Here is a 27,334-nt window from a genome sequence, read left to right as displayed (position 1 = left end):
CTGACTCCTTCATTTCCAGATCATTCGTTCTAGCACAGGGCCGGGAACCTTTTTGGCTGAGAGAGCCATGAATGCCACATATATAAAATGCAATTCCATGAGAGCCATACAATATGTTTAACACTAAATACAAGTAAATGTGTGCATTTTATGTAAGACCAACACTTTTAAAGTACAATAAGTCTCTGAATTCTTTTTAATAACGTTGTTAAGCTGTTGCTAACCAATGACGAACAAAGTACTTCTTACCATTAATGCGACTTCTGGTGCTGCATGGTTTTGCTGATGGCTTTGTAGTCTGGTTGATACGTGGTGAGGTTAAGCTTCATGCAGGCATTGAGACTTCCATCTGTTAAACGTGATCGTAGGTTGGTCTTACGTTCTTTAGATGTGAGAAAGACTGCTCACATGCATACGTAGAACCAAACATTGTCAGTACAGCAATACTCACACGCTGCAGTGTGTGGTATGTGACAGGAAGCCTGTTCCAAGTTTTGACAATCAGCTGGTCCTCGGGTTGGAGTTTTTTTCATTTCTCTCCACTTGTGTTTGCTCGCCAACTCAGCTTGCTGTCATGCAAGTCTTTCTAAATCTTCATTCAGTGACTTGAACTTATTCACCCACATGTCTGAGGCCTTCAGGTCAGCAACTTGTAGCTCAAAATCTCTGACAGAGACACCGGGATGTAACTCAGGTCAGTGCTATCCACTGCACACTTGTGTGGATGGGTGATGAACTTAAAAAGATGAGTGCACTCATGAAATTCTCCAAAGCGTGCTTTGAATGACTGCAGGAGATTAGATGTGAAGCCCGCTAGCTGCTGGAAATCAAGATCTTGAGCAGGGTCACTTGCTGTGCATGCATCTTTAAACTCTCCCAGTGTTTCAAAGTGTAGTAAATGACCTGTTTCAATGTCAGCGATGAAGAGTTCCAGCTTGTTTTTAAATGCAAACACTGCTTGTTGAAGAGATAAAATAGTATTTCCAATGCCTTGCATTTTCACATTGAGCTGGTTCAGATGTTCAGTCATGTCCACGAGATAGTAAAACTTCAGGAGCCACTCAGTGTTAGCTAACTCAGGATGCTCGATGTTTTTCATTTCAAGAAAAGCCCGGATTTCACTCAGACAAGCCGCAAAACGGCTGAGCACCTTCCCTCTTGACAACCAACGGACATTGCTGTGCAGAAGCAGACCAGGATAATTATTCTCAACTTCACCCAGCAGTGTTTTAAACTGGCGATCATTTAAAGCTTGGGCAACAATAAAGTTGACCACCCGAATGACCAGCGACATCACCTCACCAAGCTGCTCGCCACACATCTGAGCACAAAGCGCCTCCTGATGTAGGATGCAGTGAAAACTTAGGATTGGTCTCTTTTCATGTTCATGAAGAAATGCTATGAATCCTCTGTTTTTCCTCACCAGGCACGGAGCACCATCGGTACACACCAAAATAAGTTTATCCATCGGTAGATTTTTTTCTTTAGCAAACTCAGTGAAAGACTTGAATAAATCCTCCCCTCTTGTTGTCTCTTTCATAGGCAAAACAGCAAGACTTTCCTCACATAGTGTCACCAACAGCATAACTTACAATCATGCTGAACTGGGATAAATGGCTTACGTCTGTTGACTCATCCAAAGCGAGAGAAAAGAATGGTGCTGCATTTATGTCCTTCACTTGTGTCGCCTCAATTTGATTTGCCATCATGATGGTACTATCGTGTACAGTTCTTGCCGACAGAGGCATGTCTTTTATTCGTTTGATTATCTTGTCTTTATCCGAAAAGTCGTCAAAAAGTTCATTGGCAACATCAAGCATGAGTGTTTTGGCATACTCCCCATCTCTGAATGGCTTTCCGTTTCTCACAATTGCTAAAGCACCAGCAAAGCTAGCTGAATTTCAGTCACCTTGTTGGGTCCAAACACAGAATTGCTGCTGACTAGCTTGCACTCTGCACAGTAGCTCTTGACATGCTTTCTTCCTGCTGTCCCCCACTGGATATTTCAATGCAAATTTAGTATGGTGTGTGTCGAAGTGCCACTTTCTATTTGACCGTTTCATCGATGTAGTTTTATCATTGCATATTAGACACACTGCAGAACCTGCTCTCTCTGCAAAGGCGAATTCCTCTGTCCATTCCTGCTGAAAAGTACGATACTGCTCATCTTTTTTTCTTTTAGCCACCTTCTTTGTCAAAAGGGTTTCTGCAATTAGCTAGCTGACTACTTGATTAAAAGGAGGGAAGTTTACTTCCTGACCTTACAATGACCCATGTACATTAAGCATTATCCAATAAAAATTTGGTGTTGTCCCAGAAGACAGCTGTGATTGACTCCGGCCACCCGCAACCATGAACGTGAGCGTTAGGAAATGAATGGATTGTAATACATGAGAATGTTTTATATTTTTAACGTTATTTTTTTTATTAAAGATTTGTCTGCGAGCCAGATGCAGCCATCAAAATAGCCACATCTAGCTTACAAGCCATAGGTTCCCGACCCCTGTTCTAGCATTATAAAATGGACATACTCTTTGGGTGGGGATTGAAAGCAGTCTGAACCCCTTGAGTTGTCCTGCCCAGCCAGCTCCTCTGGCATTGTCCTGGTCCTCCTGAAAGCCCCACAGTACTCTTTGTCACCAAGTGCAGTACTTTGGTGCCCTGAAAGGCTCACTGTTCCGAACATGTGCGTGGAGGGAACAATGGCCTGCCTTCCTTCCTATCTTTCTCTCCTTGGTGAGGAAACAGCTCTAATATAAACTAGTCAAAATTGTAAATGGTGTTTAGAAGTTGAACAATGAAAAATAATGTTTTGCCTTAACTCAAGTTCCTCAGATTCTGCCATACTTTTCTTTCAGACGTTGGCCACGTCAATCTTTTCTACCCCACTGAGCCCATTTCTCGGGAGTGTCATTTTCATCACATCTTATGTCAGGCCAGTGAAGTTCTGGGAGAAAAATTACAAGTAAGATCTTAAAGTAGATGCCAACTGGCTTTGCTAAGATTTGTGCTTCAGGGGGCTTGTCAACCTTCCTCTACGCAAAGGCCCGGGCTCCTTGCTCTGCCCGGCTTGGTTGGAGTGAGGGCAACAAAGCATGTGTCTGTGGATGCCTCCCCAGTTCAGGGACTCAACGCAAGGGCTTTGGGGCTCCTGGAAAACACGACCTATTGCCAACTGTCGTTAGGTACCAGTCCAGATCTCACCAGTTGTGAAGGAAAGTGAGCAATCACTGCAAATGTAAGCCGGTGCCCCTGGAAAAGGTTGTCTGAGGCCATCCTCCTGTTCTCTGACATGCTGGGGTGGCCCTGTGTGGCACAGGCTCCCTCTGGGAGCATTCTAAATATGCATGTCACGTGTGAGTACACACATCGCAGCTCAGCATAAAGAAAGCAGCTGTTTTGCTGAGCAGCACTACACTTGTAGAACATGGCTGTGCACTTTTTCTTGACTCTGTGAACTGATTGGTCATAAATGTCCTCAAGCAAACTGTGATGGGGGGGGGGCAGTCGCTTTGAAGGAAAGGCAAGGAGAGAGGAATAATGGTTCGCCAAGTGATTTTCAAGAACTCTTGAGGATGTGTGTGGGGCAGGGCCTGGGGGCAGCCCGTAGCTCTGCGGGGCAGAGGCCCCGCTCCATGTGCCCAGGCAGGACCCCACCCCAGATGTCCTTGGCCTTAATTCTTAGCCACGTCTGTTGCTGTGCTGTATAATCCCGAATCCATCCCCAGAAAGATGTCTCCACTTTGCACAACTGTGACCCCTTACAATGTGCCCTTTATGTTGTGCAGAGGCCAACATTAAGTTAGGAGGTCAATGACTTCTGTTTCTTTTGTCATACATTTTATATGGGTGTAAAACACGCATCCTCATGGGTCTGCCTGGGCTCACACCTCACCTCTACCATTGAAGGCAGGGGCACCTTAGGCTTCTCTTTCCTCTTCTGTAAAATGGGGCAAAAAACAGGGGAGAGCAGGCCCTGGCCACGTAGCTCAGTTGGTTAGAGCATTATTCCAACATGAGATTGTGGGTTCGATCCCTGGCCAGCATACACATAAGAATCAACCAATGGCAGCATGAATAAGTGGAAAAACAAATCTATGTCTCTCTCTGTCTCTGTCTACCTCCCTCTCTCTCTAAAAATCAACAAAATTTTTTAAAAAATAAAATAATAGGGGATGGCATGAATTCATACAATAAAATACCTGGACCAGGGCCCAGCACAGAGGAAGCACTCGTGAGCCTGTGATAGTGCGATTCTTCTTTGACCTCTATGCATACAAGTCTCTGTCCCCACTTGGCGCAGCTGACAGGTGTTACCATGACTGTGTCCAACACATCCCAGGAGCACACAGGTAGAGGTGCCCTGGGAAAAGGAACCAATCCCAAGCACCCATAGCAGCCAGTGCTAGGGCCATGAGAAGGTTGGGGGCGGGGCCTTGTGTTCCTTGCAGGTATTACATGGATCCTGATATTCTTGGAGAGGTGGACTTTTGCATGACAAATAAAGTTGTCTTGAATTTTATACATAAACAATAGTCCCCTTTTGCATTTGTTTAAAAAGACATAGAGTATGGTTCCGGAAACACGGAATAAGACCAAACCACCAGCACAGGCTTGCCTCTCAGAGTGGTTAGGGGAAACAGCTTGGGGGGCCTCTTTGGAACTCTGAAAGTCACATTTCTGGAAAGTTTAAACACTTGTAAATAAGAGGAGTGGCCTCTCTTGTGCTTTTAGCTGCAGGAAAGTGGATGGTTTTTTAAACCCCATTATCAGCACAGAAGATTTCTTTCTAAATTCTATTCTCATGAGTTGGGACCCGGTCTCTGGGCCTGGAAGGACTTGACATAAGCAGCTCACATCACCATTGAAGGAGGGAGGGCTTCTTTTCCCTGCCTGAAAGGGAATGGGGAGATCTTTGTGCAGGTTTTACTGCAGGGACGCAGGGATGTACGTTCTAAATCATTTCTCTGCCTCACTTCCAGAGTCCAGCCAGCATTGCGGGTCTGACTCGGGATGTGTGTGGGTTACCGAATGTGGGCTTCTGGAGCAGGCTTCACGTTTCTTTATTCAGTCTTGCTATCAATCCTGTTGTGGTCCACAGTTTACCTATCTGTTATGTGTGGGAGGGGCCCATCTTTGAGCAGCCCATCTACAGATGGGAGGTCTGGGTGTGTATGAAGACGTCTCACCTCGACCAGGTCTCTCTGAAGGAGCCAAGTTGGAGCAAATGTTTAGTCCCGCAGGAGAGGGAATTTCCTGATGCAAAACCCAGTGAGCTGAAGGTCTGCTCTCACCTTGTGTTAAGCATCAAAACACAGAGTCCCCTCCGCTTAAAAGATCAGAGATGGAATTCAGGGTCATGAGAGCAGTGGGTGCTAGGAAAGGAAAGGGCAGGAAATCTCATTTGGAGGCCATTGGAGGCTCTGGAAAGCTCATTCTGTCTATCTCAAACTGTTGGGTTTTATTTCAAATACTAATACGTCTACTGTTCTGACTTGAGAGTGTCCACGTAGCCAGCCTCATCAGCTTTTTTTTTCAATCTGATACAAAGGAGCAGTCAATTAATGTAATTGACTCTTTTTAATTGTTCGCTAGTCCCATCACTTTAAAAGGTTGGCTAAAAGACCCCTGTGGAGCTGTGGTGAGCACATGTCCCCAGGTGTGTCAAGGGCACTTCCGGTCCCCTCTCCTGGCCACCACTCCATCACCCTCCCTTTCCAGTCCTCTCTTTTTTCTTTCAAGCATTTGAAAGCTGGCTCTGGATTTTGCAGGTCTCCATTGAGCCCTCCACTGTATGAAACTGTTTTAATACTCTAAGGAACTGATAAGTGAATCACCAGCTACCAATAACTATGGCCAGTTGCTTGCTAGCTGGGGCTGTCTTGAAATCTGCAGACTTTCCTGTTCCCCAGCGCTGCTCCTTCCCAGGAGCAGAGGACACATCCTCTTTCAACAAATATACATTAAGCATCTATGCTGCCTCCTTACTAATCTGCTCTCTAATGGCCAGGTTATGTCCTGTCTCAAGCGCCATTGAGGCTAGTTGCTGATGGAGGAACAAGGAGAAAAGCACCCAGGCCAGCACTGTTCAGCAGCCTCCGTGCTGACAGAGATGCTCTGTATCTGCCTTGCCCAATGTGGTGACCTTACTGGCACATGCGGCTAATGAAACGGGGGTAGTGTAACTAAAGAACTGCATTTTTAATTCTATTTAATCTTAATTCACTTAAATTTAAATAGCCACATGTGCCCAGAGGCTGCCACATTGGACAGCAGAAATGTGGACCTTCTTCCATCTTACCCTCGTCTGACCACTCTTACTGGGCTGTTTCATACATCATTTGCAGTGAGTTTTTCTTGGACTGTGCCTTCCCTGCCTCCACCTCTCATTCCCATATGGACCCACCCACAGTCAGAGGGAAGGGAGTTCCATTCCCCCTCTTGAAAGATGAGAGGCGAAGCTCAAGAAGGACTTGCAGGATGAGCAGTATAGTAGGAATCATCTTTGGAAAATAAATTCACTCCGTGGCTATCAGTAAATTCTACCCGGGTTGGTATAGACTGTATTTACCTTCATGTCTTGGCTTGCTTATTTTTCTTAAATGAATCAAGTCCAACAATATTGTGTAAAAGGGAAGGGAATTCTCAGTCTGGGTTTCATTTACAATTGTTAGAAAGTTCACCATTAAACTGATGCTCTCGAGACAAGTAAGGACCTTAAAATCTGTCATGATGAGCTCTGTCTGGTGTCTCTATTTAACTCACAGGCAACAGCAGCAAATGTGCTGTGATAACAGTGTCTGTGTTTATAAACTCCCTGTCAGAGTATCCCAAAGAGCTTTAGAAGCATATTTTGATATTGTGATTTATCATCCTTCTCTTTATGTATATAAACACTCACTAAATTACCAAACTTTGTTATTAAGATAAAACAAATGTTTAGGCTAGGAAGTATTTGACTCATGGCCCTGGTATCTCAGAAATGTCTTGGTTCTAAATGAGTTATGTATCTTTAGACCCAAAAAATGAAAAGTTCCATTGATACTACTTTGTTTTGATACATCAGAAGTCTTCTATAAAACCTAAAATACTGTTGCTATAAGAAGACATCTATTACAGCTACCTGAAAGGCAAATAGTGCTTTCATGATTTCTGTTATATTCTCCAGATTGGGTTTAAGATGTTAAGTCATTCTGGGCATTATCCTTTATCAACAAATATACATTAAGCATCTGTGCTGCCTGAATAGAGCACAGTGAATAGAGCATCGACCTGGGAAGCTGAGTTTCCAGATTTGAAACTCCTAGATCTCCATCTGGAACGTGGGATCAGACACAAGACCCCATGGTCGCTGGCTCAAGCCCAAAGGTTGCTTGGATTGAAGCCCAAGGTCTCTGGCTTGAGCCCAAGATTGCTGGCTTGAGCAACAGGTCACTGGCTTGGCTGGAGCCCCCTGGTCAAGGCACATATGAGAAGCAGTCAATGAACAACTAAAGTGACACAACTACGAGTTCTATTATGAACTACTTCTCATTTCTCTTTCTTCCTGTCTCTGTCTGTCTCTCTAAAAAAAAATATCTATGCTAGGCATTGACCAAGAGGAATCAGTCTGTGTCACTGGCCTACTAAAACATCAGCCCTGGATTCTGAGTCCTTGGTCCCACCCTTGTCAGCCAGAAAATAATCAGTATTACTTCATCCTCAGCAATTCCTGAAGCAGTGACAAGTCATCAGAAAGTCTCTGTGGTCAGTCAGACCTTGATTAAAATTCTGGCTCATTTGTTTGGTTAGGCAGTTGACTTTGGGGAATTTATTTAATATGTGAGTCTCAGTTAACTCATTTGTGAAATGGGATGACTGTCTCTTTGTGCCTCCCAGAGTCAGAAACATCAGGTGAGGCATGGTGCACTGTGCTAAACATGCAGGTCGTGTGTCTGCACAGCATTTCTATCCTTTCATACCCCATTTTGTTCTCTTTCCTTATATATCTGTACGTTTTATGTATCTGCACTACCTATCTTAAATCCTGTCTGGAATGGCGGGATGCATTCACATCCGCCAGTGACACACATCCCTGCCAGTGCTGTTTATTTCATGTCTCACCAGTCACAGCAACCGGTTCTGTTCCATGAGCGTCACAGCTACCTTTGAGGAAAAGCAACTGGCACTCTAAAGCGCCTCTGTTTTATGGTTTATCAGACGACAAAATATGGGATCAAAATATTTCAACTGGTCTCAGGAGGTCACATCAGCCCTTCATGGGTTTGTAATGTAGAAGTGAGGCTAGTTGGACCCTTGAGGTTACAGAAGCCCTCCCAAATCCTCCTGCATATCCATGGAAGGGAGTCCTCCAGCCCCTTCCTACTCTGGGGGTTGGGACCCTGCACCTCACTGGGCGGCCCTGGAGAGCTTTGTCTCCACACTGTGGGCTCTTCACAGAGCTGAAGCTGCTTCTTGTAGTATTACCTGGACACCCCAGTCACCTGGATGCACCTGTGATCCAGCATCTTCTTACCTCAGACCCAGCTACCCTTCACCAGTGTGGAGGCAGCTCTCATCCCCTTTGCTCTCTCAACTTGAGGCTCTGTAGCCCTAAGTGTTCTTTGTGTGAAATGGTAGACCATAGGCATCTCCTCCAGAAGGTCACTGGGCTGACCCTCACCCTCACAGCTCCAGATGCCCAGAAAGGAGATGGCCCTAGGACGTCCTGGGAACTAGATGTCCTGTTCTCATTTGTGCCTTCTAAAAATCTAAAGCCTCTCAATTGCTTTATCAGAGGATGGCCAAGTTTTCACCATTCTAGCCTTATATGTGTGTCTTCCTGGAAACCTGAAATGTACACTTCCTCTGTCAGCTCTCAGTTTTTGGCTTTAGCTCAACATTCCCAGCCATCGAGGTCAATTTCAACATCTTTCCTCATTCATCCCGTCCCTTCACATGTGTCGCCTGCAGATGAGGGTGCCTGTCACCACCTGGTTTTCCTTCAGGGCTGTTGATGATGATAAGCAGGCCAGAGCCAGGTGCCTGACTTGGTTAGGCAGCCACAAAAAGTTTGCCACTACATTATATTTTTTACCTTTTTTGGAATGGAGAGGATTTCTCTGGATATTCTCTACCCACTGGGTTGTTTGAAGCATGGCTTCTAAAATCTTTGTTTAAAGCATTAAACTTCTCTAAAGGCGATTTTTTTCTTAAGTACAAAACGGGAAACATATCTGGCATATGGGCTAATAGTGATACATAGCACTATAAATCAAATTTGCAGTTACTTAGGGGAGGGATTTATAGTTTTCAACTGCGATTAAACGTCCCCATATCCCTGGCCGGTTGGCTCAGTGGTAGAGTGTTGGCCTGGCGTGTAGGAGTCCTCAGTTCGATTCCCAGCCAGGGCACACAGGAGAAGCACCCATCTGCTTCCCCACCCCTCCCCCTCTCTTTCCTCTCTGTCTCTCTCTTCCCCTCTGGCAGCCGAGGCTCCATTGGAGCAAAGGTGGCCTGGGTGCTGAGGATGGCTCCATGGCCTCTGCCTCCGGCACTAGATGGCTCTGTTCGCAACAGAGCGACGCCCCAGATGGGTAGAGCATCGCCCCCTGGTAGGCATGCCGGGTGGATCCCAGTCAGGTGCATGTGGGAGTCTGTCTGACCGCCTCCCCGTTTCCAACTTCAGAAAAATACAAAAAAAAAAAACCCCAAAAAAACCCACCCCCATAATTTATTTGGATATGAGTACCAAGTACCTGGATTACTTAGTTACTATAGAGATAAAAGTCATAGCACTCCTTCATCAAATGTCTCAGGGCTCTTAGAGCTCGGACCCACCCCCAGGAGTATGTTGAGCCTTGCTAGGTTATTATTAATTATAATAAGAAAGGTATGGGAGCGAGGCAGCAGCCGTGGCTGTCCCAGGAGTGAGCCTCATATTTCCATATTTACTGAACACCTGCTGACCTCCTCAGATACATCCATTCTCATCTTTACATCCTCTCTTGAAGTAGAATTGTATTTTATTTTCACAGATCATGAAAAGGAAATTCAGGGAAGTTAAATAACTTGGTCAAGGTCACAGAACAAGTTCACAGCTGAACCAAGATGCTAACCCAGGTCTAGTCTTTTTCCAACCCTGAACCCTTTCCATTGTGTCTCGAAGCCTCTCAAAGCCATCCCTCCACACACACACAAATAAATAAAGACAGTTAAAGCATTTGCTCAAGACTAGAAATAGAGATACCTTTATAAGAGCCCCTTCTGGAAAGAGGGGTGGTCACACCCAGGGCCTGAGGCCAGGTGCCAGAGTGGCTTCCTTCCGTCCCAAAGGAAACATTCCACAGCCCTCCCAGGAACAGGGAAGGCCCAGAGCTGCTGAGACAGATTGTGTTCCCTGTCACCTTCAGAGCGCTCTTTAGAAGCAGACGTTGGTTCCAGACCTCGTGTTGGACCTCTGGAAGGTCAGAATAAGCACGACTCAACTATCATTCTTAAAACCAGAATTATTCTTAAAACCACTAGGCTGAGCTTCCACCCTGCGATAACTGTACAACAGGAGGTTCATGGCTCAAAAGCACAAAACCCCCTCCCCAAGCTGTCAGAGAGTGTGATGAGGGGCCATTTGCAAGGTCTAAACAAGCCATCTGCTCTCTAGTTTGTCTTCCCTGGTTCCTCTGGAGACTTTCTGGTACTTCCCAGTGTCTCCAAGCCAGGGAGCGGTAGGGCTCAATGGGGCCACCTCCTTCATGAGGTCCAGGCTGTGTGCTGAGACCTGGCCTGGGTCCCAGCAGCCCCAGACCCCAGGCAGAGAGGCTTAAGGCACATCCCTTTGGGTGTGGCCTGCTGCTACCAGCACGTCCAGAGCCACCTGTGAAAAGATGAGGAAATGTCCTCACTAATGGAAGGAGCTAATGAAAGGTCTTTGCGAATTCCCCCCAAGAAAGGACGCAGAGTCATTTGGATGCGTATGTGAATATGAGAGTTCTGAGTAATTTAAAAATTCTTGGGAGTCACTTGGAGATTGTGTATATCTATTGGTAAGAGACTGACAAAGCTTAGCTTCCACTAGTCCGCGTCGGCCTGGTTGGTCATGGGGTCTGGACATGCAGACACAGCCATGGTAAGAATGTGGACCATGTCTTGAACTTTTCCAGGGAGTGGAAGAAAAGCTATACCAGCAAAAACCAATCTCAGTCATGCAGAATGAAGCAAAGGTGTCAAGACAGGCCCAGGAGCCAGAGTGGCTCAGAGTTCAGGGTCAGTGACCCTTAGCCGGGGGGTAGGGACATGAGTGCTGTGCTACGGGCTTACGGCAGTGCATGCCCACCTTGTATCTTGTTCTGCTCCAGTGAAACTTAGCTCTGTGTGCAAACTTCTCCTGGACTTTAGGCCACAGGAAAACAAGAAACAGACAAGTAGGTGAGACTGTGGCCAAAAGGGCCCACTCACAGAAAGGCAACAAGTGAAATCCAAAGTCCTGGAGGTCTCTTGCTTTGGCCCTGGGGCTTTGGGGTATGAGAGACCTGCAAGGAAGAAGAACCCCTTTTCCACACTGGTCTTGGTGGCACTGTGCAAGCCTAATGCTGCAGCAGGCTTTTTGTCCCTGCAAGGTGGGGAGTGGCCCATACATGCACAGACGCAGAGGAAGGCAGGGCCAGGAACATGAGAATGTTCCGGATGACACCAGCTCGGCCCAGTCAACCCCCAACCCCTTAGCTGGAGAGCCAATGAATTTGGCATTTGGCATTTCCAATTGCTTTCCAAAGACTCCTAATAAAACAGGTGATGGTTTTTACTAGACAGTCCTTCTGCCATACTTTTTGACAGCACAAAGGTAAGCCCTTTGTCACCTTGTCACCTGTGGGTGTAAATAGTCTAGAATGCCAGAGGAGGCGCCCAGCATCTATCCCCTGCTGTAGCTCCAGGGTAGCGGCAGACCAGGAGTCTGAGCCTGCCCTCACTCTCTGGTTCCTCCGTGTTCCTTCTCTGCCTTGGATTTCAACTGGAATTCTAAGCCTGCGGCAGGTGCTGTTATGTCAGGGAAACTAAATGGTGAACTTGATCCCTTCCTGCTGCCTTGCTGACAGATGAGAAAGTTCTCACACACATGCATAACCAGGGGTAAGGTTTGACACTTCAGGTGTGGTGATGAGTGATTATGCCAATATATTATAAAAGGATGACACTTTGGGGGAACTCCAGTGCGTTGAATTTTTTAAATAGCCCTGGCTTGAGCTTATTATTCATTATGCCATGATGCATAATTATACTCAGGGTCCTGTTACATTGTGCTGAGCAGTTAGAGAATTTGCAAAGTGCTGAATTGTGTAGTTCACCGTGCACCTGCAGGAAGGGTTCCAGCCTGCCCACCTGCTTCCCGGCTGTCGATGCTGCTGACTTGGCATGTCAAGGAGCTCGGCTTTGTGACTGAGTCAGGTTGGATGGTGTGGGATATGTGAGTCTAACAGCAGGAGGGCGGGGGAAGGAGAGTCCTCAGCCCTTCCAGCTTTTAGGTAAGTGTTGGAGATGGGATTGATTTATTCTAAATACAGGAAGGCAGGAAATATTCCGCTGTTAAATCTGCACTGTCTCAAGCCCTTTCACTGCGTGGCTCGAGTGTACGTGGCACAGGGGATTTGTTGGGCACATGGGAGGCACTTGAAAGGGTCTCCTGTGTGTTGAGCCAGTATTCAATGTCCATGTCCTGGCCACATTCTCTCTGTTCCTGACAAAGTTGGCTCTGGGAAGGCCACTTTGGGTCTGGGGGCTTCCGCATTTGAGGCTCTCTGTTAAGATCATTCTTTAGTATTCTAGAAATCAAGTTGGACTTCTTCACCTTGTTTCTCTGAATGTCTTCCCAAGACTGAGTTTAATCTGACTTCATGGAGGTCAAGACTTTGCCCAGGCTTCCCATGTGGTTGCTGCTTCCTGGTGGTTGTCTGATCAATGAAATAAATACATTTTGTGAAAGTAAGAAGCCTGCTCTTTTTCTCTTGTCCTGCTGAAAACATTCTGCTGTCACCACAACCCTTTCATGACTGGGAAGCTGTTTTCCTCGATGTAAACACAATTGAGTCAACTGATGTTCCCCTGCAAGAATTTTTTAAGTAAAAAATGACCAGTAACGGAAAAACAGTCACATACAGGAAAAGTAGGGGAAAAAAAGTTATTACCTGATAAAAATAAGAACAATTTAATATATTTATTTTTATTTTGCCTTGTTTTACTATGTTATATTTTTTAAATTATTTATTTTGAAGGCTGTATAGTAGGAGCTTTTTCCCCTAGAGGCAGAGAGGTGTACTTTGGAGAATTAGTCTTCTCAGATTGCTGTCTCTCCTGAGACAAGGGGTCATGGAAACAGAAGGACCCGAGTTGACTCATCAGGGCTGAGTGTGCCACTGCATAAGGACCTGCCTTTCCACCATCAGGGCTTAATACTTCTTTTTGCTGCATATGGGGATCATGTTGACCCAAATTCTATGCATATCACTGGTAACTAATAAAAACATACATGTCTTCATCCCCAGAAGAAATTTTGCCCACAATGCTAAATAAAACACTGTCAAACAAATGACATTGGGCCTCTTTTTGCCAGAAAGATATAGCACCTAGAAGTCAAAGCCTTAAATCAGGCATGTTAAACCCGGAGGGGAAACCAGCAGAGCCCTGATAATTTAATCCTTATGAATCAGTTATAATCTTATATGTCTCCATTTTTGAAATTCTCCATTTGGCTGACTCTTTCTTCAACCACATGAAACTTGAGTTTTTTATTACTATTTTTATTAGTTGCATATGCAAAAGGAGAAGACACACTTTTCACCCTCTAAATATTTATGACTTTCTGGTGAATGAGTAGTTGGACTTCATACATTGTATTTGAAATGTTGGATTATCTTGGATTTTTTTTTTTTATGAAATGGGAAAAGCAATGCCAGTTTGAGACATAAGTAAGTTTAGAGCAGGGATGAGAATCACCCATGAGTGCATTATACTCAATAAATTCAGACCTGCTATTGGCTATGGAGATTTTTCAATTAATTATTTTCATCAAATTATAGATTCACATGCAGTTGAGAGAAACCATAGAGAGATCCCTGCCCCATGAATCCTTTGCTCATTTAACAAGTGTTAACATCTTGCAACATGATCACAATCTAGGTGTCAATGTTGATACAGTCAAGAATTTTATCACCACTAAGATCTTGCCTAGTGCTCTTTTATAAGCACCACTCTCTTTCCTGGCCCCACCCCCTGCCTGACTCTTGTCAATCACTAATCTGTTCTCCATCCCTGTAATTTTGTCATTTTAGAAATGTTGCAGGCCCAGGCTAGTTGTCTTAGTGGCTAGAGCATCTGCCTGGTGTTTGGAAGTCTTGGGTTTGATCCATGGCAAGGCATACATGAGAAGTGACCATCTACTTCTCTTCTCTCTCTCCCTATTCTCTCTCTCATCTCTTCCTACAGCCAGTGGCTTGGTTGATCCAAGCGTTGGCCTCAGATGCTGAAGATAGCTTGGTTGATTTGAGCATTGGCCCCAGATAAGGATTGCAGGGTGGAGCCTGGTCGGGTGCATGTGGGAATCTGTTTCTCTATCCCCCCTTCTCTCACTTAAAAAAAAGTTACATATTTACATACAGTATTAACTTTGTGGGACTACTGACTTGCCATAAATCAGTGGCGGCTCATCCAGGTAATTGTACATGTCAGTAGTTTGTCACTTTCTGTTGTTTAGCATTGCACTTCCACTAGCAATGTATAAGTGATCTAGTTCTTCATATCCTTAACTGTATAGTGGTGTTTTCACTGTTTCTTATTTCATCCCTAATGATAGGTATAATGACATCCCATCGTGGTTTTCATTTGCCTTTTCCTAATGGCTTATGATGATGAACATCTTTTCCTGAGCTTTTTTGTCATTGGGCATCTTCAGGAAATGTTTATTCCTGTATTAGGCTCATTTTCCAATTGGGTCCTTTGGTTTTCTTTTTCTATTGAGTTTGGACAGTGTATCCGTAAAGTCATGGTGCACTTTTGACCAGTCACAGGAAAGCAACAAAAGACGATAGAAACGTGAAATCTGCACCAAATAAAAGGAAAACCCTCCCAGTTTCTATAGAATGACGTGGCAGCATGTGCGCATGCGCAGATGATGACGTAACACTGTGTATACAGCGGAGCAGCCCACGGCCATGCCAGTCGAGATGTGGACGGTACAGAGGAAAGTTCAGTGTGTTCTGTGGCTCACTAAATTCGAATCCGTGACCAAAGTGCAATGTGAATATCGGTACGTTTATAACGAAGCACCACCACACAGGAATAACATTACTCAGTGGGATAAGCAGTTGAAGGAAACCAGCAGTTTGGTGGAGAAGCCCCGTTCTGGTAGGCCATCAGTCAGTGATGAGTCTGTAGAGGCTATACAGGATAGCTACCTAAGGAGCCCTAAAAAAAATCTGTGCCTGGGCCCACATCAAACTGCACTGGATAGGTATGAAATGGGGAGAGTTTCCCTTTTATTTGATGCAGATTTCACATTTCTATCATCTTTTGTTACTTTCCTGTGACCAGTCAAAAGTGCACCATGACTTTACAGACACATTGTATTTTATATACTAGTATTTAACAAAAATAGTACTTAAAAATATAATATATTTCAACTTATGGAATGTAGCAAAATGAGTGCTCAGAGGGAAATTTATACTGTAAATACCAACATTAAAAACAAGAAAAATCTCAAGTCAGTAACTTAATCTTCCGTCTTAAGGAAGTAGAAGAAATAAGCAAACTAAACTCAAAGCTAGCAGACAGAAAAAACTAATAAAGATTAAAGTGGAGATAAATGAAATAGAGAATAGAAAAACAATAGAGAAAATACATACCAAAAGTTGTTTCTAGAAAAGATCAATAAAATTGACAGACCTTTACATAAAATAACCAAAAAGAGAGAGAGAAAAAACTCATGTATTATAATCATAAAGTGAGAAAATATTACCAACCTTGTATAATTAAAAGAATCGTGGCAGATGACGTCAGCGTAATGGCATGGTAGGAAGCGATACCGATAAATCTCCCCCAAATCTCAACAAGATCTTCAACCAGAAATAGAAAAACCTATCCTTGGAGCCTCCAGATGTTTCGCAATATACCCGAAGTTATGGTCGAGCGAAAAATTGGCTAAATATATAGTCGAGCCCCAAAGGAAATAGGGAGTGGGAGATGCTCCGCTTTCCTCACTAACCTTAACAGGGCGGCTTTCACTGGGAACTGAGAATATAGAAACTTAGGCGGGCAAAGGGGGTGAATAGATCCAGGCTGCGGCACAAATGGCCGAACCAGGCTGTGGTATGGAGATCCAAGCCGAGGAAAAACTGATCCTGTGGCAACCCGGGCAATACAAGCTAAGACTCGCGCCAAACCCAGACAAAGAAAGACAAGCGGGGCAGGCATTTTCCCCGATCTCCGGGTCGGCGGGCGCAGATAGTGGGCGAGAGATGCCTCTGACTGCCTCAGCAGTGGGCGCCTGTGTTATCCCACAGAGAGGCAGAGTCAGAGGCCTTTGCGTGGGCCGAAAGCAGAATCTTCGGGCTGCCCCAGTGTCCTGAGGGAGCCACGCATGGAGAGAGAGCGAGAGCCAATTCCAACACGGGAACTTTTCCATGCAGGAGGGGTTTCACTCAGAGGGTAAGGCGGCTGGCCTGATATCCTGGTCGGCGCACACGGAGAGAGGGAAAGAGATTCCTCCCAGCACCTCAGGAGTGGGAGCCCGTGTTATCCCACAGAGGGGCAGAATCAGGGGCCTTTGTGTGGGCCAAAAGCAGAATCTCGAGCCGCCCCAGCGCCCTGAGGGAGCCAGGCACGGGGAGGGAGCGAGAGCCAATTCCAACGCTGGAACTTTTCCGTGTGGGAGGGTGTTTCACTCAGAGGGTGAGACTTCCCGCCTGATATCCTGGTCTGTGCGCGCAGATAGTGAGCGAGACTTTCCTCCAAGCACCCCAGGAGTGGGTGCCCGCCCGTGTTACCGGACAGAGTGGCAGAGCCAGAGGTCTTTGAGTGGGCAGAAGCCCCGCATGATTATGCTAGCAGCTCTTACTGACTGAGCCTTACCCAGAGCCCTGTGCTGAGTGGGAATAGAGTGGGGAGTGGCCAGCTCTTTGAGCCTCTAACTATCCAGGCAGAGACAGCAGCAACCCCATCGCTGGGTTATCAGGCTACTAATTGAGGAAGGAAAGACTAGGAGAGAGGCTCCAGGAACACGCACTCTCTCACTGTCGGAGCCTATAAATGCTAATGAGCCTCGACTGCCAACGAGACTGAAGCACAATACATGACATCGCCATAGAGACTTATCAACTGCAAACCTCTACCTGAGCGTGCCAAAGGGGCAGAACCTGGGGTACAGAGTCACTGACCAGGAAGAGGGAGAGAAAAGAAAAAGCAAGAAGATAACCTCTCAAAATCAAGAATAATCGCAGACTTTATAACCTATCCCATTTTATTATATTTGTTCGTTTTTTTCTCATCTTCATTCTTGATTTTTTTTCTTTTTTTCCTCCTCCAATTTGGTCATTTAACTCTCTGACAGTCTTACTCTCTCCTCTCCTTGAACTACACTACGCATAAGTGTTACATCTCCCATTATCTTTTCTTTCCACTTCCTTTCTCTCTATGAGGGTTACCCTCCAAAACCCTTAACTCTCTCTCACCTCTTTTTTTTTTCTTCTTTTAGTGGTACCCTCTTTTTTTTTCTCTCTCTCTCTCTCTTTCTTTTCTCCCTCTATATTAGTTTCTTCCTTTCTCCTTTACATCTCCTCTCATTCAAACCTCAATAATGAACAAATTATCTTATCTGGGACTCAAACTTCTGTTTGTGGATTTTGGGGGTTTTTTACTTCACCTTTTTAACTCACTAGAAGTGCTCCCATCCCTGGATCTCCATTTTATCTAATTCTTGTTCCACTAAATACAATAGTAATTTTTTAATTTGTCCCCCCATTTTCCTGTTTCCCTCTTATTCTTCTCATCATAACTCTTAGTCAACCAACACCTAAAAGCAAATCATTTTATTCTTGACCGAAATTTTTTCCTTATTTGCTTTTTGTGGGTCCATACCCCCTTTTTTTCTGTTTTTTTGCCCCTTAATTACTTCTCCCCAATTCAGGCCCTCCAGTACAGGCATTGTTTTTTCTATTTAGTACAATATAACTCACAGTTCACCACAAGATTTTCTCAAGAAAGAGGGGAGGGGAGAGGAAAGAAAAAAAGGGGGAGGAAAGTAATTTCCTTTTTTTAAAAAAATTTTTATTTTATTTTTTTTTATTATTTTTTAAAAAAAACTTCGATTTTTTATTTTTACTTTTTTAACTTTTTATTCTTTATTAAATCTCATTAATACTATCAACAAAACCACCCTCAGATGCCATTAAGGAAGAGAAAATTGAATATCATGGATACAAAAGAAAGAGAGGTAACACAGATAGATGAGGAAAAATCTATGGAGAAAAAATTTAATATATTGGAAACCTTGGAGTTAAATGACATAGAATTTAAAATAGAAATCCTAAAAATACTCAGAGATATACAAGAAAACACAGAACGGCAATTTAGGGAGCTCAGAAAACAACTCAATGAACACAAAGAATATATTTCCAAGGAAATTGAAACTATAAAAACAAATCAAACAGAGACGAAAAACTCAATACACGAGCTGAAAAACGAGGTAACAAGCTTAGCTAATAGAAGAGGCCAGATAGAATATAGGATTAGTGAAATAGAAGACAAGCAACTTGAGGCACAACAGAGAGAAGAAGAAAGAGACTCAAAAATTAAAAAAAAATGAGATAGCCCTACAGGAATTATCTGACTCCATCAAAAAGAATAACATAAGAATAATAGGGCCCTGGCTGGTTGGCTCAGTGGTAGAGTGTCGGCCTGGCATGCGGGGGACACGGGTTCGATTCCCGGCCAGGGCACATAGGAGAAGCGCCCATTTGCTTCTCCACCCCCACCCCCTCCTTCCTCTCTGTCTCTCTCTTCCCCTCCCACAGCCAAGGCTCCATTGGAGCAAAGATGGCCCGGGCGCTGGGGATGGCTCCTTGTCCTCGGCCCCAGGCGCTAGAGTGGCTCTGGTCACGGCAAAGTGACACCCCAGAGGGGCAGAGCATCGCCTCCTGGTGGGCAGAGCGTCGCCCCTGGTGGGCGTGCCGGGTGCATCCCGGTCGGGCGCATGCGGGAGTCTGTCTGACTGTCTCTCCCCATTTCCAGCTTCAAAAAGATACAAAAAAAAAAAAAAAAGAATAATAGGTATATCAGAGGGAGGAGAGAGAGAAAATGGAATGGAGAACATAAACAAATAATAGATGAGAACTTCCCAAGCCTGTGGAAAGAACTAAAGCCTCAAATTCAAGAAGCAAATAGAACTCCGAGTTTTCTTAACCACAACAAACCTACTCCAAGGCACATCATAATGAAATTGGCACAAACCAACGGCAAAGAAAAAATTCTCAAGGCAGCCAGGGAAAAGAAGAATACAACATATAAAGGAAGGCCCATTAGATTATCATCCGATTTCTCAACAGAAACTCTACAAGCTAGAAGAGAGTGGACCCCCATATTTAAAGTCCTGAAAGAGAGGAACTTTCAGCCACGAATACTATACCCATCAAAGCTATCCTTCAAATATGAAGGAGAAATAAAAACATTCACAGATACAGAAAAGATGAGGGAATTTATCATCAGAAAGACCCCACTCCAGAAATTACTAAAGGGGGTTCTCCAATCAGATACAAAGAACAAAAAAAAAAAAAACAAAGCCACAAGTAAAAGCTCCAAGAAGAACACAATAAAACCAAATTTAAACTGTGACAACAACAAAAAGAAAGGGGGAGGAGAGGATGGAGATTAACAGTAGCAAAGGACAATAGAGTGCAAAAGGACTCACAAAATAGTGCACTACAATGAACAGGGTAGGAACCCTTTTCATTACTTAAAGGTAACCACCATTGAAAAAAACACCACAGAAGCAACAGAGCAAAGATGTATGGAATACAACCAAATAAAAACAAAAGATAGAAAAACAAAAGAGAAGGATCAAACAAGATACAAAACTAACAGCAATCTATAAAATGGCAATAGGGAACTCAGAAGTGTCAATAATTACACTAAATGTAAACAGATTAAACTTACCAATAAAAAGGCACAGGGTAGCAGAATGGATTAAAAAAGAAAATCCAACTGTATGCTGCCTACAAGAAACTCATCTAAGTAACAAGGATAAAAACAAATCCAAAGTGAAAGGCTGGAAAACAATACTCCAAGCAAATAACATCCAAAAAAAAAAGGCAGGCGTGGCAATACTCATATCTGATAATGCTGACTACAAGACAGCAAAAGTACTCAGAGACAAAAATGGCCATTTCATAATGGCCAAGGGGACACTGAATCAAGAAGACATAACAATTCTTAATATATATGCACCAAACCAAGGAGCACCAAAATAGATAAGACAGCTACTTATTGACCTTAAAACAAAAACTGACAAAAATACAGTCATACTTGGAGACCTCAATACACCGCTGACGGCTCTAGATCGTTCATCCAAACAGAGAATCAACAAAGATATAGTGGCCTTAAAGAAAACACTAGAGCACCTGGATAAGATAGACATCTACAGGACATTTCATCCCAAAGTGACTGAGTATACATTTTTCTCCAGTGTACATGGATCATTCTCAAGAATTGACCATATGTTGGGCCACTAAAACAACATCAGCAAATTCAGAAAAATCGAAGTGGTACCAAAAATATTTTCTGATCATAAAGCCTTGAAACTAGAATTCAACTGCAAAAAAGAGGGAAAAAATCCCACAAAAATGTGGAAACTAAACAACATACTTTTAAAAAATGAATGGGTCAAAGAAGAAATAAGCACAGAGATCAAAAGATATATACAGACAAATGAAAATGACAATACGACATAGCAGAATCTATGGGATGCAGGAAAAGCAGTGATAAGAGGGAAGTTCATATCACTTCAGGCATATATGAAAAAACAAGAGAGAGGCCAAGTGAACCACTTAACTTCACACCTTAAGGAACTAAAAAAAGAAGAACAAAGACAACCCAAAACCAGCCGAAGAAAGGAGATAATAAAAATCAGAGCAGAAATAAATGAAATAGAAAACAGAAAAACTATAGAAAAAAATAATAGAACAAGGAGCTAGTTCTTTGAAAAGATCAACAAAATTGACAAACCCTTGGCAAGACTTACCAAGGAAAAAAGAGAAAGAACTCATATAAACAATATCCAAAATGAAAGAGGAGAAATCACCACGGACACCGTAGATATACAGAGAATTATTGTAGAATACTATGAAAAACTTTATGCCACTAAATTCAACAACCCAGAAGAAATAGATAAATTCTTAGAACAATACATCCTTCCTAGACTGACTCAAGAAGAAGCAGAAAGCCTAAACAGACCTATCAGTAGAGAAGAAATAGAAAAAACCACTAAAAACCTCCCCCAAAATAAAAGTCCAGGTCCAGATGACTATACCAGCGAATTTTATCAAACATTCAAAGAAGACTTGGTTCCTATTCTACTCAGTCTTCCAAAAAATTGAAGAAGAAGCAATACTACCAAACACATTTTATGAGACCAACATAACCCTCATACCAAAGCCAGGCAAGGATGGCACAAAAAAAGAAAACTACAGACCAATATCTCTAATAAATACAGATGCTAAAATACTAAACAAAATACTAGCAAATCGAATACAACAACATATTAAAAAATAATACATCATGATCAAGTGGGATTCATCCCAGAATCTCAAGGATGGTTTAACATACGTAAAACGGTTAACGTAATACACCATATCAACAAAACAAAGAAAACCACACGATCTTATCAATAGACGCAGAAAAGGCTTTCGATAAAATACAACACAATTTTATGTTTAAGACTCTCAACAAAATGGGTATAGAAGGAAAATATCTCAACATGATAAAGGCCATATATGATAAACCATCAGCTAACATCATATTAAATGGCACAAAACTGAAGGCTTTCCCCCTTAAATCAGGAACAAGACAGGGTTGTCCACTCTCTCCACTCTTATTTAATGTGGTACTAGAGGTTCTAGCCAGAGCAATCAAACAAGACAAAGAAATAAAAGGCATCCATATTGGAAAAGAAGAAGTAAAGGTATCACTTTTTGCAGATGATATGATCCTATACATCGAAAACCCCAAAGAATCCACAAAAAGACCACTAGAAACAATAATCCAATACAGTAAGGTAGCAGGATACAAAATTAACATACAGAAGTCAATAGCCTTTCTATATGCCAACAATGAAACAATTGAGAACGAACTCAAAAGAATAATCCCCTTCACGATTGCAACAAAAAAATAAAATACTTAGGAATAAACATAACAAAGAATGTAAAGGACTTATATAATGAAAACTATAAACCATTGTTAAGGGAAATCGAAAAAGATATAATGAGATGGAAGAATATACCTTGTTCTTGGTTAGGAAGAATAAATATAATCAAAATGGCCATATTACCCAAAGCAATATACAAATTTAATGCAATTCCCATCAAACTTCCAATGACGTTTTTTAAAGAAATAGAGCAAAAAATCATCAGATTTATATGGAACTATAAAAAACCCCGAATAGCCAAAGCAATTCTAAAGAAAAAGAATGAAGCTGGGGGCATTACAATACCTGACTTCAAACTATATTATAGGGCCACGACAATCAAAACACCATGGTATTGGCAGAAAAATAGACACTCAGACCAATGGAACAGAATAGAAAACCCAGAAATAAAACCACATATATTTAGTCAAATAATTTTTGATAAAGGGGCCAACAACACACAATGGAGCAAAGAAAGCCTCTTCAATAAATGGTGCTGGGAAAACTGGAAAGCCACATGCAAAAGAATGGAACTGGACTACAGTTTGTCCCCCTGTACTAAAATTAACTCAAAATGGATCAAAGATCTAAACATAAGACCTGAAACAATTAAGTACATAGAAGAAGACATAGGTACTAAACTCATGGACCTGGGTTTTAAAGAGCATTTTATGAATTTGACTCCAATGGCAAGAGAAGTGAAGGCAAAAATTAATGAATGGGACTACATCAGACTAAGAAGTTTTTGCTCAGCAAGAGAAACTGATAGCAAAATAAACAGTCAGCCAACTAAATGAGAAATGATATTTTCAAACAGCAGCTCAGATAAGGGCCTAATATCCAAAATATACAAAGAACTCATAAAACTCAACAACAAACAAACAAACAATCCAATAAGAAAATGGGAAGAGGACATGAACAGACACTTCTCCCAGGAAGAAATACAAATGGCCAACAGATATATGAAAAGATGCTCATCTTCTTTAGTTATTAGAGAAATGCAAATCAAAACTGCAATGAGATACCACCTCACACCTGTTAGATTAGCTATTATTAACATGACAGGTAATAGCAAATGTTGGAGAGGCTGTGGAGAAAAAGGAACCCTCATCCACTGTTGGTGGGAATGTAAAGTAGTACAACCATTATGGAGGAAAGTATGGTGGTTCCTCAAAAAACTGAAAATGGAACTACCTTATGACCCAGCAATCCCTCTACTGGGTATATACCCCAAAAACTCAGAAACATTGATACGCAAAGACACTTGCAGCCCCATGTTCATTGCAGCATTGTTCACAGTGGCCAGGACATGGAAACAAACAAAAATCCCGTCAATAGATGACTGGATAAAGAAGATGTGGCACATATACAATATGGAATACTACTCAGCCATAAGAAATGATGACATCTGATCATTTACAGCAAAATGGTGGGATCTTGATAACATTATATGAAGTGAAATAAGTAAATCAGAAAAAAACAGGAACTGCATTATTCCATACGTAGGTGGGACATAAAAGTGAGACTAAGAGACATTGATAAGAGTGTGGTGGTTATGGGGGGAGGGAGGAGACGGAAAGGGAAAGGGGGAGGGGGAGGGGCACAAAGAAAACTAGATAGGTGACAGAGGACAATCTGACTTTGGGTGATGGGTATGCAACATAATTGAATGACAAGATAGCCTGGACATGTTATCTTTGAATATATGTATCCTGATTTATTGATGTCACCCCATTAAAAAAATAAAGTTATAAAAAAAAAAAGAATCGTAAGAAAATTCAATGAACCATTGTATGCCAAGAGATTAAATAACCTAAATGACTGGGCAAATTTGTAAAAACATACAAACTACCAAAAGTGACTGCAGAAGAAATAGAAAATCTAAATATGTAGATCTATAACTAGAAAAGGATTTAGTGATCAAAAAACTTCCAACAAAGAAAAGCCCAGGACCCAGTTGGCTTCACTGGTGAGTTCTATAAGATATTTAAAGGAGAATTGATATCAATTCTTCTCAACTTCCCAAAAAATAGTGGAGGTATAAATAGTTTTTAATTTATTCAGTGGAGCCAATATTATGATGACACCAGAGTCAGTTATCACAAGGAAAGAAAAATTTAGACTAATATCCCTTATAAATATAGATGTAAAAATCTTTCAAAAATACTAACATACTAAATTCAGGAGCCTATTAAAAGGATTATATACTATGATCAAGTGAGATTCATCCTAGGAATGCAATGGTTCAATATATAAAAATCAGTCAGTGTAATATGCTACATTAATTGAAGAGAAAAAGCATAAGAGCATTTGACAAAATCTACACTGTCATGATAGAAACACTGAAGAAACTAGGAATAAAAGGGAATGTCCTCTATCTGATAAAGGGCACCAATGAAAAACTCACAGCTAATACCATGCTCAGTGGTGAAAGACTAAAAGCTTTCTAACTAAGATAAAGAACAAGATAAGAATGTCCACTCTCACAACCTCTAGTCAACATTGTACTAGAAGTTCTAGACAGAACAATTAGACAAGAAAATAGAAGGCATTCAAGTTGGAAAGAAAAAATAAAACTATCTCGATTCATATATGACATCATCTTATGGATCCTAAAGAATTCACAAACCCAGTTAGTGCTAACAATTAAATTCAACAAATTTGGAGGAAAGAAGTTAAACATACAAAATTAGTTATATTTCTATATGTCAGCATTAAACAAGCCAAAAATGAAATCTAGAAAACAATTCAATTTATAGTAGTATACAAGAAACAAAATACTTAGGAATAACTTTAATCATGGAAGTGGAAGACATGAATACTAAAAACTATGAACACTGCTGAAAGAAATTAAATAGCACATAAATAAATGGAAAGATATCTCATGTACACACATGAAGACAATGATAAGAAGTCAGTATCCACAAAATTGATCTATAGATTCAATTAATTCCATTTTACATAAAAAGACAAGCTCATCATAAAATTCATATGGAATTTCAAGGGACCCTGCATAGCCAAAACAATCTTTAAAAAGAATGAAATTGGAAGGTTTACATTTTTCAATTTCAAAATTTACCATAGTGTTTTAGTAAGTTTTAAAACATAAAACTATGTGGTACAGGTGTCAGGATAAACATATTGATCACTAGATTAGGAATGAGAGTCCAGAAATAAACCTATGTATCTACAGTTGATTGACTTTCCATAAGCGTGCCAAGATCATTCAATGGAAAAAAAAAACCAGTCTTTTCCACGAATGATGCTAGGACAACTGGATAGCCACATGGAAAGAATGAAGTTAAGAGATGATGTCAGAGTAATGGCGGGGTAAGAAGCAATACCGATAAATCTCCCCCCAAACTCAACAAGATCTTCAACCAGAAACAGAAAATCCTATACTTGGAGCCTCCAGATGCTTCGCAATACACCCGAAGGTATGGTCGAGTGAAAAATTGGCTAAATATATAACCAAACCCCGAAGAAATTAGGGAGTAAGAAATACTCCGCCTTCCTCACTAACCTAAACAGGGCGGCTTTCTCTGGTAACTGTGAATATAGAAACTGAGGCGGGCAAAGGGGGTGAATAGATCCAGGCCGCAGCACAAACGGCCGAACCAGGCTGTGGCACGGAGATCCAAGCCGAGGAAAAACTGATCCTGTGGCAACCCGGGCAATACAAGCTAACACTCGTGCCAAACCCAAACAAAGAAAGACAAGCGGGGCAGCCATTTTACCCGATCTACTGGTCGGTGCGTGCAGCTACTGGGCGAGAGATTTCTTCCTAAGCCCCGGGAGTGGGTGCCCGTGTTACCCCACAGAGAGGCAGAGTCAGGGGCCTTTCTGTGGGCCAAAAGCAGAATCTCTGGGCAGCCCCAGTGCCCTGGGAAAGCCGCACACGGGAGGGAGCGAGAACTAATTCCAACGGTGGAAATTTTCTGTGCTGGTGGGGGTTTCACTCAGAGGGAAACGCGGCCAGCCTTATATCCTGGTTTGCACGTGCAGATAGGGAGTGAAAGATTCCTCCGAGTGCCTCGGCAGTGCGCACCCGTGTTATCGCACAGAGGGGCAGAGTCAGGGGCCTTTGTGTGGGCCAAAGCGGAATCTCGGGCCGCCCCAGCGCCTTGCAAAAGCCACGCACGGGGACGGAGCGAGACTCAATTCCAACGCTGCAACTTTTCCCTGCAGTTGGGGTTTCACTCAGAGCGTGAGACTGCTGGCCGGATATCCTGGTCTGCGCACGCAGATACTGAGCGAGAGTTTCCTCCAAGCGTCCCGGAAGTGGGTGCCCACCTGTGTTACCGGACAGAGTGGCAGAGCCAGAGGTCTTTGAGTGGGCGGAAAGCCCGCCTGATTATGCTAGCAGCTCTGACTGACTCAGCCTTACCCAGAGCCCTGTGCTGAGTGGAAATAGAGTGGGGAGTTGCCAGCTCTTTGAGCCTCTTACTATCCAGGCAGAGGCAGCAGCAACCCCATAGCTGGATTATCAGGCTACTAATTGAGGAAGGAAAGACTAGGAGAAAGGCTCCAGGAACACGGACTCTCTCACTGTCGGAGCCTATAAATGCTAATGAGCCTCGACTGCCAACGAGACTAAAGCACAATACATGACATTGCCATAGAGACTTATCAACTGCAAACCTCTACCTGAGCGTGCCAAAGGGGCAGAACCCGGGGTACAGAGTCACTGACCAGGAAGAGGGAGAGAAAAGAAAAACCAAGAAGATAACCTCTCAAAATCAAGAATAATCTGCAGACTTTATAACCTATCCCATTTTATTATATTTGTTCGTCTGTTTCTCTTATCTTCATTCTTGATACTTTTTTTCCTCCTCCAATTTGGCCGATTAACTCTCTGCCGGTCTTACTCTCTCCTCTCCTTGAACTACACTACCCATAAGTGTTACATCTACCATT

General features: G+C 42.7%; 1 protein-coding gene across 3 annotated transcripts in view; it reads left to right on the top strand.

The window, feature by feature from the left end:
- Window positions 1–27,334, top strand: part of PCNX2 (pecanex 2) — a 344,351-nt gene that overhangs the window by 223,754 nt on the left and 93,263 nt on the right. For all 3 annotated transcript variants that reach the window (XM_066383295.1, XM_066383286.1, XM_066383277.1), the window contains one exon: window positions 2,836–2,965. In XM_066383295.1, the coding sequence (XP_066239392.1) occupies window positions 2,836–2,965 (130 nt within the window). The remainder of the gene's footprint in view (window positions 1–2,835; window positions 2,966–27,334) is intronic.

This window comes from Saccopteryx leptura, chromosome 1 (assembly GCF_036850995.1).
Source record: "Saccopteryx leptura isolate mSacLep1 chromosome 1, mSacLep1_pri_phased_curated, whole genome shotgun sequence".
NCBI lineage: Eukaryota > Metazoa > Chordata > Mammalia > Chiroptera > Emballonuridae > Saccopteryx > Saccopteryx leptura.
This window is presented reverse-complemented; position numbering and strand designations above follow the sequence as displayed.